At 37.3% G+C, this 15,173-nt stretch overlaps 1 protein-coding gene across 3 annotated transcripts; it reads right to left on the bottom strand.

Moving 5' to 3' along the window:
* Positions 1-337: 337 nt before the first annotated feature.
* LOC135431493 (helicase ARIP4) lies at positions 338-14,337 on the bottom strand. Of its 3 annotated transcripts, XM_064686658.1 has the most exons (8): positions 13,964-14,337; positions 10,498-12,663; positions 9,834-10,438; positions 8,641-8,839; positions 6,526-7,084; positions 5,882-6,002; positions 1,846-2,079; positions 338-1,203 (listed from the first exon to the last, which is right to left on the bottom strand). In XM_064686658.1, the coding sequence occupies exons 2-8, from the start codon at positions 12,645-12,647 to the stop codon at positions 539-541; spliced, it is 4,533 nt and encodes a 1,510-aa protein (XP_064542728.1). In that variant the 5' UTR covers positions 12,648-12,663; positions 13,964-14,337; the 3' UTR covers positions 338-538. The 3 variants fall into 3 exon arrangements, with proteins under 3 accessions (XP_064542728.1, XP_064542729.1, XP_064542730.1); XM_064686659.1 differs by lacking the exons at positions 8,641-8,839; positions 9,834-10,438; positions 10,498-12,663; positions 13,964-14,337; XM_064686660.1 differs by lacking the exons at positions 5,882-6,002; positions 6,526-7,084; positions 8,641-8,839; ... (1 more) ...; positions 10,498-12,663; positions 13,964-14,337 and adding an exon at positions 2,617-2,695.
* Between the last annotated feature and the right edge of the window lie 836 nt (positions 14,338-15,173).

Raw genomic sequence — 15,173 nt, 5'->3', positions numbered from 1 at the left:
AATTTGGCAAAAATACCAGGCGAACAGAATGCCCAGCAGGCAGACGAACTAAAATTGTTTTCATACAAAATATCATTGCATACCCACAGGGAGCAAAAATGTTTTAAACAGTCAACTGATAAATTAACGATCGCTTATTATAACTATTGATGGGGGCGGCTGAAAATAAAGCATAAATAATTTTTTGACCACTTCGGCCATTTAGATTCACCAGGACGATATCTTTGGCATAGTAAGCAAAGGATATATGGGTTATCTAGGAACCCGGTGCAACCTTTAATAACTTCTGTTCATTACTACATTACCCGGAGTGTAAGCCCTCTAGTCACAATAGATATTATAGCTTCAACACGTAAGTAATAGACTTTATTTACATATATATTTACTAAGTTTATTTAGTGGATATACATTTTAGCTGTGTGGAATGACAATCTGTTCTTATTTGGTATTTATCGCTACTTTTCAGAGATTTTTCTAGCCTAATAAATAAATAAGTCAAAAGTAATTTAAAGAAAAAACTAGAACTAAATTACTTTGATTATTGAGAAGACCATTCATTAATTGAATAAGTACTTCCCATATATTGTTGTTGACGAATTGATTCATTATTTGATTGGTGGCTTCCAACTGAATTCCAGGGTTGTCTAGGAAAGACATTTGAGTTAATATATGGTCCGGAACTACCGCTATACCCAGCCGGTGAATGGAAATTGGAATGATAGGGAGCAAAATTAAAATGACCATATGGGGCATAATTATTAATATGATAGTTGGCTGTTGCGGGTGTATTCTTATTGTCATAGTAATTATAATATTGGGGAGTGAACGTGTGTGGAACATTTTTACTTGAAAAATATGATTCTTCCGACAAATCGTTGTTAGAAGCTATAGGCTGTTGGTGTATTGCACTCGATTGAACATTAACAGAACTACTGTAAGGTTCGACAATAGGTAACTGTGCTTCATGCTTATAAGGTTGCTGCTTATGGTACTCCAAATCATTCTGCATCTGGTGAAGACTTGCTGGGATGCTGTTTAAACTTTCAATTTCATTACTATTTTGCAAAATTTGAGGTTTATTTTGCTGTAGATCATCTAAAACGCCTGTTCTGGTTAAGGGTGGATCAGACGGCTCGACTGGTAAACATTCCGTGTTATTGACTTCATTTGTTTTTGGCACAGTTAATGTTTCCAAGGGTTTCTCTGAAATCAAAGATAAATATTTTTTATGTAAGAAATATAATAAAATAATTCTTTTTGAATATCAACACAAAATCTAGTCAATAAAACTTAAAAAACAAAAAGCTTTTAATACAAAAATTCAATATATACCTTACATGTCAAGTATGGTGACTCTAGGTCTTAAAACCTAAGCGATTTGCTCAAAAAACAGGATGTCGATATCGACTTTAATCGATTACTTGCAAAGATATCGAATATTGGAAACAAATTCGTACTGCGCGGGCACTAAGAGCACCTACGCTCAAAATTTCATGTATCTAGCTCTTATAGGTTCTAAGATTCATTGATTCATACATAGAGACGGAAGGACAGACAGACGGACACGGCTAGCTCGACTCGACTATTGATGCTGATCAAGAATATATTTACTTAATGTGGTCGGAAATGCTTGTTTGTACTAGTTTGGCGTGTTCAGATTATTTACTCCCGACCGGAGTTTTTTACTTATTAACACGTTTTGTAAAATTAATTTAAATGAACAATTACATAAATAAAAGAAAAACAGACTTGAGCCGCAAAAACATATAAGCTTAGGTATAACTCTCTATCGCAGTCAAGACAAACTCTTTTATATAAGCATGTAGACAAGGATAACTTTCTTACCTTGCTCTGGCGATGTAGGCTTTGGAACATCTGTATCGCAGTCTGATGTAATATCAATTACGTCTTCTTTATTTTTTTCTTCATCTGTGCGCTTGGATGTTGTTCTGATTGCAATAATTTTTCCACTATCTAATTGCATATATATTCCTTTCGCTGATTTTAACACCATAACTCTTTGGCCGGCCTTGAGTATTATATTAGATTTCTCTGATGAATTTGTAGGTATGACAACATCTGAAAGGAGAATTGTATTCGAGGTATTTAACGATGAGAATAAATATAAAAAAACGGTATTGTAATATAAAAAATTAAATTTAAGCCAATTTTTACCCCGAGAGAGGTTTAAGCGAAACCTGCAGCGTCTACATATGACCAAGGTACCGCAATTCGTTCACACAAGTACAAAAGTACCAACTGAATAAAAACGGCTTCGCTGATGCCTTCATGCAAGTTTGCAGAGACTTGACTTACTTGAACTCTCGTACTGCAGAAGGTTGGAAAACATTGTCTTAAACTGTGTGTATTCTTTTGTCGAGTGTCCGCAGTGCTTAATTGAAAAGCCGAAATTTGCGATCACCAAAAACATTGAACGAATGTAGACACACGAATTCAGTTACAATATTTGAAAATTCAGGGATCGATCGACTTTAGGTCCAAAGCTTAAAAAAGTCTGTAAAGCACCTGTTCCTTTGAAACGGCGGGATGGAGGCCACTCTTAACTAACGACTGATTAGACCCCCAAGCACTGGTGCTAACTGACAGGTTATTTACCTTCATATTCGTATCCACATAGCATCTTGTGATCCTTTTTTTCATAGAGCTCGCACATCGCCATGCTTCTTGGACCAGATAAAATTTCGTTAATTCTCGAAGACGAAGACTTAAAAACTCCCGCCCTTCCTCAACTGGCAAGTCTGAACGACAAACACGATTTCTCAAGTTCGATCTAACCATCTAAGTCTTGACATGTCGTTTCCAATACTGATGGTACTAAAAGGTATCGGCAAATCCGCATTATCCTAATACGCAGTCTATTGCAAAGAGTTCTCTTCGAAAATTCGGTGCCTCTGTGATTATGAGCTCAACACCGTCTGATCCTTGTCCTGCAGCACCTATCCATTTATGTTTGCACTTCACTTTGGCGACAGTATTTAAATCGAATGACGTGCTTGTCATTGCACATTCTAACAGTGGTGCTGTCCGATTCATTGACGAGCTATGCAAAGCTCTCAACCTTACCGGCTTTCTATAAAGCCACAGGAAATCAAATAAGAGGCTATGCTTGTCAATCTTCCAAGAGAGAAGCTATTAGGAGCGGACAAAGACTCTAGGTCTAAGTTGGAAAGCCGAGACCGATGAATTCCTCTTCGCTTCCTCCGAAAACCAAATAACATCAACTCTTCCAAAGATAGCAAGAATTCTTCCAAAACTATTCAACTCTCAATGAGATACGCATTCCTAGATATGTCCAATTATCCCTTGAGGTAAAACTACAGTTCCATGGTTTTTACGATGTGTCGCAGAGAGCTTACGAAACAGCAATATGTATCGAAACGGTGCATGAAGTTTCAGTCCACTTGCTCACTGCAAAAACAAGATTCACGCGTTTCGATATCTGTGGCGTTATCCAGCTAACGGAACTTTCTGCAGCTCTCCTTCCACTCGATCTAGCTCACGGCAGAGGACTTTCCTAACGCGACCTACCAGCCAATTATCTGTAGTGGCATGGTCCAGAATAACTCCAATTGATTAATAAAGGCCTCTGAATAGTGCCTAATAAATACCAAAAAAACTGGGTAAAAAACGCAGAAATTGGTCAATATAAGGCAGATGCTTGCGTGAAGGATGGCCACTTAATAGCGGATGGATGGACAATAATCGAAAGAAATAAATGGCGAAATGGTGATCGTCAAAGAAGATAACAGAGCAGGCACCGTCAAGAACTAGACCTGTGTCGCCAACCTAATATAACGTACCCACAATCTAAATCGCGAATACTTAAGACTAAAATTCGGCCGGCAAAATTCATCGGTCCTCTAGTGCAGGAGCATTAATGTGCTACCTGTTGCACACTTGAGACTCAAACGCAAATCGATCCGTGCACACTGATAATTCGCATTAATGCATCCTTGGCATCAGCCTTCGGGCTCTCTGTCATTCGGTTGTGAAAAAAGGTGTTGATAACAAGTAAAAGGAACCATTCGGGAGTTACCGACAAGGGGATACCCTGAACCCTCTTCTACCAACACCAAATGCAGCTCGCGCTATGAGCTCGGTTGCTTTAGCAGTAATACAAATAAATAAAAAAAATAGTTCCCCCAAAAGTACTCGAGCCCGTACCGACCGCGTCATTTGCCACTTCTCCACCACTGGCCAGGCGGCTAGATAAAGCTGGCAACAGTCTACCCACCCGTATCCATCTCCAGATGGTTGGAGAGCATGGACTATACCCACGACGCAGGATACTCGCTCATGCGAGCCACAAAAAATCTGAAGCCTGGAGATCCGTCCCTCTTTATCGCCACAATGCAAAATAATACCTTACAGACGAAGAGCAAGCTTGCACCTTCGCCAGTCACCTGGAGGAACGGTTCACACCATTCGAATTAGCCTCCCCAGAGGAGCCCGATGACACTACCCGAGCGTTGAAGACTCCGTTGCAGATGTCACCACCAATCGGCCCCATCCGCGTGGAGGAGTGGATCAACGTCGTCACAGTCCTTCCTAGGGCTAAAGCTCCGGGCCATGATGGAATATGCCACACCATGCTGAAGGCCCTGCCAATGCGTGTGCTCCTTTTAATAACGTTGATCTTCAACGCCATATTAAGGACACAACGCTTTCCTTACCAGTGGAAGTTAGCGAGGATCCATATGATCCAGAAATGGGGCAAACCGGAATCTGACCCTGAGTCGTATCGGCCGATCAGTCTCTTGCTTTCCTTATGGAAGGTCTGGGAGAGACATTCTTGTCAACCCATCCTTACTGATCACCAATTTGGGTTCAAGGGAAGGAGACAGTGTTGTTGAACAGGTTCACAGGGTGGTAAAACATATTCTTAAGGCTTACGACGACAAAGACCCAGGTCCAGACCCAGGCCCAGGACTACATCCACCTGCTTGAGAGCTGGACTCGCAGGTGAAACATCACGCTCAATGCCTCGAAGTACCAGGCGGTCAACTACACACAGAAGTAGGGTAAGACTCCAGCAGTCTGAATAGATGACAGCCCCCTTCATCCTGGCAGAAGAGCAAAGTACCTTGGAATTGTAGTAGTACCGCCTTAAGATGGCCAAGGCCAACTGGCTATTAAACCACAACAGCCCATTGCCGCTTCGCTGCAAATAGGCAGTTTACAACGTCGTGGTGGCACCGAGTTGGAGATACGGTATCCTGGTGTGGAGCATTGCGTGTCGGACAAATCGAAGAAGGATTCAGACGCTGCAATATTTGACGTTGCGCCGAAGGATTGAAGCTGACCGGTACCGGCACAAAGACCTCAATTTGGCGACCATAGACAGCCACGTTGAAGCATTCGCCAGCCGGTACAACGAATGCTTGGAGCGACACGGCAACCGGGTAGCAAGAGACCTCGTTGGGAGGTGTGTAATCAAGAGGCTCAAGAGAAGATCGTTTAAGGACCTCCTCCAACTACGTCAGACGAGAAGCCCCAAGGTCTCCCGACTATTTACGTGACGTACAGCCTTTTTCGAAAAAACCGCTTTCAACCCTGATGTCCACGATAAAGCCTGAGGTCCCAATTAGGCTTGGCGAAACATCACCTAAGCCAACTGTGTTGAACTTTTGCAGGCTCGCGGCGTCCAAGCGAGATGAATAGCAGCATATTTTGATTAGCACAGCAGATTCTGTACTTGTAGTTAACATGTCAGTTCTGAATAAACCCTTTACGATTTTTCGACAGCATCACTTTTTCTAACGTCAAGTACTCTGAACTGTGAAATTTGTATATTCCGCCCACCACAATACATAGTAAACTTATTTTTTGACTATATAATATGCTTTAAGTTTTTGCTTACCAAGGGGCAACGTCATTTCTTGAGCAGTCATTCCTTGTCTTTGCCACACTTCAGCAGGTATCCAACGCGTCGATCGACCTCCACTAACGGCGTTTTGTTTTTTGGTCTGTAGTGGTTTTATCTAAAAATGTTAAGAAGAATAAATAAGACAGACTGATTGATGCGAAATCTAATAGAATTTTTAGTTTTTAAAAAGACTACATGAACGTATACAAATATATAATTAATAAAAAAAAATTTGAGATAAAAAAAATAAAATAGAACGCTCAGATCATATCTTATTTTCACTTCTGTATTATTTTTAATTGAAGGTTTTATTCCTGAGATTCCGAACCGGCGTTCGTACATACGGACAGACGGACGGACAGACAGACAGACATGACTAGAGCCACTTTATGGGGTCGGAGATGCTTCCTTCTGCCTATTACATACATTTGCACAAATACGTTATACCCCTGTTACCCATTTTTAATGGGTTCAGGGTATAAAATATAAGTACTGTTGCTGTTAGGCCTGTTACATACATTTGCACAAGTCATTATACCATATCTTACATTTTTTAATAATGTATTATACATTTTTTCAATATTAGTGTATAATACACTTATTTTTTAATATGATCAATATTTTGATAGAATACTTACCGAAGCCACTGGTCGCGTAATAATAGTACCATCAGAGTTTAAAATTTTGTACTGCATTTTTCCTGGGGCGTATGCAAATTTTTGATTAACAGACGCTTTCTTTTCAAGTTCATAGCTTCTATGGGCCTGTCTTTTTTCAGCTTGTGATAGCTTCCTATCTTTTTGATCAACTAATAAGCTTTCATGCAGAAAAGGATCTTTTGTTATACAGTTCGCATGTAGTTCAACAATTTTATTAACAATTGGATCCATATGACTCGTTGTTGGAAGACATTTTTCATCTTTTTTTTTATCTGCCATAGAAAGCTGATCGGTATCATTATTTTGAGTAGTTGGCTCATTTGACTTCTGACCGTCACTATCAATAGGATCACCATCTGAGTTGTAATCGTGACATAGATTTGTTATATCTCTCATAGACAAATGCGCCTCCGGATTGCACTCATCAACAATTCTATCAGACATTCCTTGTTTTTTAATTTGCCTGTCATATATTTTTTTTTCTAGGCATCTATCCATTACAATTCTGTACACATAACATGGCTTTGTTTGCCCATACCTGCAATACAAATAGTATTTATACTGTTAAATTTATTTAGAAAATTTAGGTAATAATAAAACAAGTGATTAATTACTGTTAGCTGCCGTTTAAAGAGGAAGAGTTTTTTTTTGCTTTCTCCAAATTTATATTGACTCTAAGACTATTACCACAAAGCAAAGACGTTCAAAATGTGTCCTTAAAAAAAGTCGTTTTACTAAATTTGTAGGCGTATCAGTAATTTTTAGAGTAAGTCATCAGTATTTTATTCAAAAAATTTGTGGCTTATATAGAGAGAAGAAGAAATGGTCTAAGTCAGAAGTCAAGCATTTATGTCAGTTTACACGTCTGTACCTTTATTTCGTGAACCGAGTATAATGAATTTAAAGTCGGCCTATGAAAGTTTTCTGTACTTTTAATATATAAGTTTCATAGTGAGTATAAATTGCTACGAATATTGGATGCACCAGCATTAATTCATATCAGTCAAAAGTCCTAAGCACTTTTTGTATTGTAAAACAGTTTGCCTTGACATAGATTTCTGACCCGATAAAGTTTATATATATTTCTGATCAGTACCGAAAGGCGAAAAGCTATAGTCTCAAAAGTTAACATAGATCAGTGTTCTTTCGCCGCAAGTACATACGAAGAGCACGGCCACATCGGTCTTCCACGTATAGCGTTTAGGTTTCCACTCTTTTGCTTTAGATTTTTTCTTATTTAAAGAGTAGGACCCTAAGAGTTATGCTTGACTACTTCGAAGTTGGTTCATGTTACTTCTGGTTTACCTCAAGGTAGCTGCAGGAATCGCATCGCATTAGCATAGGACGTACACGTAGTTTAGCGAAACAGCTGTTGTTATGTTGTTGTGAAAGGCCAAATTATTTTTAATTTTTGGGCCTAGTTCTCAAAACAGCTGCTAAAAAACATTGACAACTCAACAGTAGCCATCTTGGATCTTTACTCTTTACTATCCTCTTCGCCCGACGACGTGAAGCAATCCTATACGAACCGTGAGGTGCTTTCACAAATCGCCAAGCTGTTCGATTCAGCGGGAGGGTTATCTCAATTCGTGGTCCGTGCTAAGATCTTCTGTCAAGATCTACTGGACGGACTCTACCACAGGGTTAGACTGGCTTATCAAGCCACAATGCAAATAGACGACCTTTGCGGCTAATAGAGTCGCCAAGATCAGACCAACTCCAGCAAATCGTCTCGTGGCCAATGATCTATGGTGGCATGGAATGGCTACAATTGCCACAGTCTCAGTCTCAATGGCTAACTCCTATAGAATCAGCAAATTATACTGAGGAAGAGCTGCGTTTATTTTAATTTATAAGGAAATCAAATAAATTCTAAAATAAATAAAACCAAGAAGAAGCGGTAATCACTAGAACGCCAAAAATGCAATACTCATGTACACATATAGCGTACGGCTATATGATAGTGTAGTCCGATGCTGATAGAATTTTGGTAATAGACATCTTATAACCTAATTACACTGTCAACATTTCTTACATTTTTTTGTCACATTTTTGTTTATGGTATCCAAGGTCTGCCGCAAATAAATTACTTACCTATATATTCTATATACTGCTTGAGTGTCATGGCAAGGATTCCAACTGGCATCAAATATTATTACTCTATTAGCTCCAGTCAAGTTAATACCCAAGGATCCCGCTCTTGTAGAGATTAGGAAAAGCTTAATATTAGGATTTGCGTTAAATTCATTGACGAGCCTTTCTCTTTCTTGCGATGAAGTCGAGCCATCTAAGCCTTAAAATATATAAAAATTAGGAAATGTTGCATTTATTATTTTCTTGAAGCTATATATATAACTTAAAAATATAATTTATCGCACTATATTCTTTGACAAGTAATTTTCTTGACCCCATTAGCATAACACCTAGTATGGAACCATCTCAAGGTCAATTCAGCTTGGTAATAAAATATCACTTTAAAATCTTTCTAAATAAGCAAGCAATGTGACACAGCTATGGGAACCACCTTTGCAAGAAGATCTTTACATTCACTTGCGACCAACAGCTGGTTTCTGTAACCGTCGTGCAATGTAGCACCCAATTTCACTGGGTCACCTGGACCCAGTAGCCGTGGTCGACGATGGTGTCATCATTATCAACGACGCAACCCTCAGTGTCACAGACAACAACGGCCTCGATCAACTCGTCAAGGGGTTATGCTTGATAACCTATGATAACAAGGTGTCCATAAACGGGACTCAGTGCGTCAATCATAACGGGCTGTTAAAAAAGAAGCCTGTAGTGTCCGCAATAACACGCAGCATCGCGAGAGGCTACGCCTTCATTGCTCTCACGACTTGAGCCTCCAAAACCTGAACACGTATTCTTTAAGTTCTTAAGTAGAGCTTTAAAAATAAGTATGTTGAAGACCGTTCGTACGAAACGTTATTCTTTCATAAAAACACTTTTGAATCGTATTTTCCACCGAAGAGATTTGGATTTTGAGAAAAATTGAAACACGTGTCAGATAAATTTTCCAAATCTTTGACCCCCATTTTCACGGAGGGATATCCCGAAAAGTGTAAAAACATATCTAAAATTAATTGATCGAATGGTCAAACAAAAAATTTCATACAATGACCTTTCTCGATTTTTCTATACTTTCAGGTGGAATTTTCCACAACATCGGCGATTACCATATGATAAGTAAGTTAGCAAAGGACAATTTTAAATAAGATACTTTGAACTTTCCCCAATAAATAATACAAAAAATTGGTTTCAATACTTACGAAAATAAGAACTGTTTCGCATCCAAAAGTTTGTACTGCATGGTACATAACTTGATTTAAGGAACCCTTCAATTAGATTTAATGTCAATAGGCTTTGGCTGAATAACAATATTCGATCACCTTGAAATATGCTCTCTTTCATAATGCAGAAAAATATTTCCATTTTTGGTGAACTTGATATTTGACCAGATATGTAGTTTTTCATAATGTCAAGCGCCCAAGAGCATGAAAATTCATCATTTTTTTTTGGCTTTATTGCTTTTTTATTTGTGTCATTTATTATATTGCCAATGCTCTGTTTACTTGAACTGTTATTTTCACTTGAATTTATGTTTACTCCTTCAACATTTTGCTGTTGATTAAGTGAAGTTGGGTGAATATTCCTTTCAACTGTTTTTATTTCATTTGTATCAAGGTCAACTATTTCCGAGGAGCCAGTAATAGTTTCAAATTCTTTTGCCATGATCGAATCAGTTTGTTTTATAACTTCAATATAACTCGGTTTGGAAGGTATACTGGAATCCAACCAATAATTGCCTTTCCCTTCGGAGCTGTAAGTACCAAAATTAAGTTGATCCTCTTTTTCCGTACTGTAATTCCCACAACTGAAAACCAGAACATTGTTAAACAAAAAACTTTTGAAACTTGGTTATGAATAAATTACCTTTTATTAGAGTAGATTTTATTTATATCCGAGCTAGAAGGTACACGGTCATAGCTTCCATTCTTAGTTGGTTGAGCAATCATTGGTTCAACTTTATCGGTTGCGCAAAAGTTTGAATCGATGACTGGACTTGTAGTGCTCTTAGTAGATTCTTCTATTTCAATATCTAAATCTAAATCAGTCTCACATTTTTTAAGAAAGTTATATAAAACATCCGGATGATTCCAAATCTTACAGCAGACAGCAAAAGCTTTTAATGGATTAGGAAATGCTTTTTTTCTTACAACATCGGTCATAAAGGTATCGTAAAGTTTTCGTTGAAATGGAGTCATTCGTACCAAAATAACATACTCCAATTTTGGTGGCAGAGTGCATTGTAAAACAGTATGTGAGCGCCGTTGAACAAAACCTAATAGTAAAGAATGAAGCACGTGAGCCCTGTATCTCATTAGCTTTATATCATCCGGTGTTGAGTCCACACACTGACCATTCTGTATAGGTCTCTCAAACATGTTGCAAAACTCTGTTCTTGTTCCTAAATAATTAGGTCGTACAAAATCCACCATACACCAGTATTCCAACAAGTTGTTTTGCAAGGGATATCCGGTTAAAACTATACGTCGACGAGTTCGTATTTGCTTTAAGGCAAGGGATATACCAGCATGGGAATTTTTTATTCGGTGGCCTTCGTCACAAATTACTAAATCCGGTCCAGGTTTTACCAAAGCTTCATACACCAAGTTCATTAGATCTTTGCTTGAATCATGCACATCATTTATATGAGAGTTTTTGCCTTTTTTCTTACGTGTAGAAACTAGTTTTAATGCCAATAATCGGAATAATTCATATCCGATCAAAAGTACTCCCCCTTTGTGTACCCAATTTAAAATAACCTTTGCTCGGGCAGAAAGGTTTTTTTGTTGATCGTTTAGTACAAAAATTTCAAAATTTCGGGGACGAACATTTAAATCTGCAGATTGACGAGGAATCCACATGTTAAATTCACTTAACCAATTTTGTAATGTATTAATTGGCATTACGCATAAAACCGTCTTTGCGGATGTGTGCCTTAAAAATATATCACAGAAGGAAACAACTTGTAGAGTTTTGCCTAGTCCCATTGAATGCGCAAGTATACATCCAAATCCGCTCGATTTTTTAAATCTTCGTGTAGACTCAATTATATTGTCATATAAAAATCGTACACCGCCAATCTGATGGGGTTTTATAACTTTAGCTATTTGAGGAGCCAAATACAATGTTTCTTCTCCTTCAGGATGCGCAATATTTACAACTACACGCCCATTTTCATCAGGAATATTATACAGATCTTTGACATGCATTCCACTGTTTGTTGCATCGTCACTTTCAATCAAATCATCCTCTTCTTCCGACAGTAATATACAATCGTCATCTGAACTGTCGTCAATTGTAACTACTTCATTTGAGGGTTCGGTACAAGTGTCTTTATCTAGTACATCCTCAATACTGCAACTTAAACTACTATTTGATTCATCACAAGTTACTGAAGCCAAGTCATCTTCGGGTAGGCCCACACTATTACTAGTATTCATAAAAGGAGTTGGTTGCGAGCCACAGTTAACTTGATTTGAATCCTCAAAATTTAAAATGCGAAAAATATTTTTGTGTACTTCTTGTTTTCTTATTTCACGCATTGATTTTTGCTGTCCGGCAACGCGGGCTAAACGTTCGGATTCCTCTCTTTGAGCCGCAAGAGTTGTTGTATCTAAATTGTTTTCATTCATCACATCTCTTATATTTCTCCTGAGATAATTAGTTTTTTTTTCTTCGGCTGTCATCAAGCCTTTTTTATTGCTTGTACTTTCATCCTTCGTTACTGTATTTTTACGTTTATGTCCATGGGGTGAATCAACTGAATTTTGTTTCAATTCTTTTGATGCTAATGCAGTGACACATTCAACATTAATGTTAGAGTTTAATACTGTTGACATATCACTAATTCTCTCTATTGGATCTAAAGATTGTTTGGTTGAAGTCACATCTGAATCACTTAACAACATTATTGGTGATTCATAATTGATAGCATTTGAGCTCGAACATGAATTCTGTATTTCTTCATTTTTAATTACAGTTGGAACCGGAACCAGGCACTGATTTTCATCCTCCATCTTATGTTTTGTTTATCTAGATATTAAAAATAAAGTAAATAAGATTCATGAGAATAATAAATGTGGCAACATTATTCTTGGTCAAAATCTATGTAAAAATGGTACCTTCAAATATCCTATATAGAGACAGACCTAAATTTTCCACTCCCATAACTCGGTCGAATCTCATCCGATTTGCATAAGGTTTGGCTTTTTGTTCATGGTTTGACCATGAGCATGGCTTTGCAAACGTCCCTCTTTCTGTTGCACGCAAAACATATGCGGGAACCGGCTTGATCGGACCACTATATCATATAGCTGCCATAGGAACGATCGAAAAGTAGGTTCTTGTATGAACAACTTTTTTGTTTATCAAGATATGTTGACCAAACTCGGCATTTATTAGTTTTACTTTGCTCCTCATATATGAATCGGACCATTTTAACATATAGCTGCCATAGGAACGATCGGTCGAAAATTAAGTTGTATGAACAACTTTTTGTTTTTCAAGATATCTTAACAATACTCGGCATTATCTATTTTCCCTGCACTTCTTCGTTACGGGCAAAGTACTACGAGCATTATGAAAAGGTTGGGTCTGCAAGGGCATTAAATCTTCGGTGTTCCGAAGATAGCCCTTCTTTCTCGTTTTTTTTTTATTTTTTATTTTACTTCATTTTGTCAACCCAGGTCCTAGTGCAGTATAATTTAGACTTCTGTCTCCATCAGGGTTCAGATTATACAGGTTTTCATTTAATAACACATTCATTTTATCATGATAATTGATTTTATACAGTACAACCGTTGCGTTGCCTTTGTCTGTTTGATGATTAATTTGCCACGATGCTTTCTGACTACCTTCTCCGTATTTTTGGTTAAAACACTTAGTGTTAGAAATCGCGAAAGGATTATACCTTCCAAAATATATTATGCACGACTACAATTACCAATTAGACCTAGATGAGGATTGCAGAGGAGAGTATACAGTGCGGCTTCATTTTAGTACATTTTGTTTTTGTAAAACTGCCAGAGCACTTTACGCTGCATGTAACTGTGAATATCCATAAATATTTACGCTATTATACGAGACGGGCGTGGTTAAAATCTGAAAACTTTATCTTACACAGAGGCACACGAAAATACATGTACATATTTAATGCTATGTCCCAACCCGTAATTTCATCAACAAAAATTGTGTTCCCAAGGGTAACTTTCAATTTTGTAATCATTTAAATTAATGCTCTACATCTGTATTTTATTGACATGTTAATATTTTCTTGTGTATGATTATTTTTATGATTTGTCTGCATAGTATATAAACGTTAAGTACTACTTACACAAATTCCGATTTATGGAGTGTTCTATATTATTTTTACGCACTTTTTAGATACTCCTGAACATATTTTTGCGTTGATTGTTTTTTTATTTTATAACACATATGCTCCTACAACATTTTATACAACAAATATTTATAGCCGGCGAGTCAGTTTATAATTTAACTTTCAGGGTACACCTGCATTTATTGGCATACAAATAACTTTATGGTTGGATATATATTTTTTTCGTTGTAATATTGATACACACATATAGCCATAGACGTAAGCACAATCACTGTTCACACATTCAAATTATTGTGTTATAATTTAAGATTTTTAAGTAAATCTGCCTTTTCACTTTAAAAATATGTATATCTACAGGATTCCAAAAAGTTACATATACATATGTACATACAAACAAAGATTAGAAAACTATCGATATATCGTAAGTAAGTATTTTATAGTAAAAAAATAGAGTTTCCATATTCACTGGAATTTTAAGAAAAAACTACTCTTCGTCGTTCCGCTCAGCTTGCGCGAGCTTCCTATGCTGCATTTACTGACTGCCCCAGCAGCGATTTTAGACAACAACGGCAGCGCAACTGGCGAAACTTAGACCTTAGTTTATAATTACAATTAATTGATAACGGCCCAGATTAAATTTTGTTTGGTTACAATTATTTATAAGATAACATAAATTACTGTTCTGAAACCTGCTGCAGCTTTTCGGGTAGCCAAGCATTACCAAGTGGAGCACATCGGATACAAACAAACTAAATTAAATACAAAATAATTAATGAGGTTATGTTTCGTGTAAATCTCTGATTTCAACGATAAGTTATCGAAGTGAAATTATTAAATATTTAATAACAAAAATATAAAAGGAAGAAAAAAAAATAATATAAAAAAGTTAAACATATTGTTATAGTGCCTGCTAAAAGATTACGGACGCGACTACACTAAACATTAGTTGCTGCTATGCGATAACATTTCAACGCTTTAAAGCTTAGACATCGATGCAGCGCAATTTCGTAGGAAACACGTTTCGCCGCACATAATTAAATTGCGTCAAGATGCATTCCGCACAGAAAGTTTTTAGAATAAAGAATTGCAGCTCGCGTCATTACCAGACCATCATTATAATAAGGCGCTGTTGTTCTTGTCTCGTTCAATACGGTCTTGAACTTGTAGGCTATCATATTTTATATTTTTTTTATCTTTGATTTATTTT

This window comes from Drosophila montana, unplaced genomic scaffold (assembly GCF_035044405.1).
Source record: "Drosophila montana isolate Dmon_TW-CO22-7 unplaced genomic scaffold, ASM3504440v1 contig_3200_1, whole genome shotgun sequence".
NCBI classification, from domain to species: Eukaryota; Metazoa; Arthropoda; class Insecta; order Diptera; family Drosophilidae; genus Drosophila; species Drosophila montana.
The sequence above is the reverse complement of the archived record's forward strand: the minus strand, read 5'-3'. Positions and strand labels throughout refer to the sequence as shown.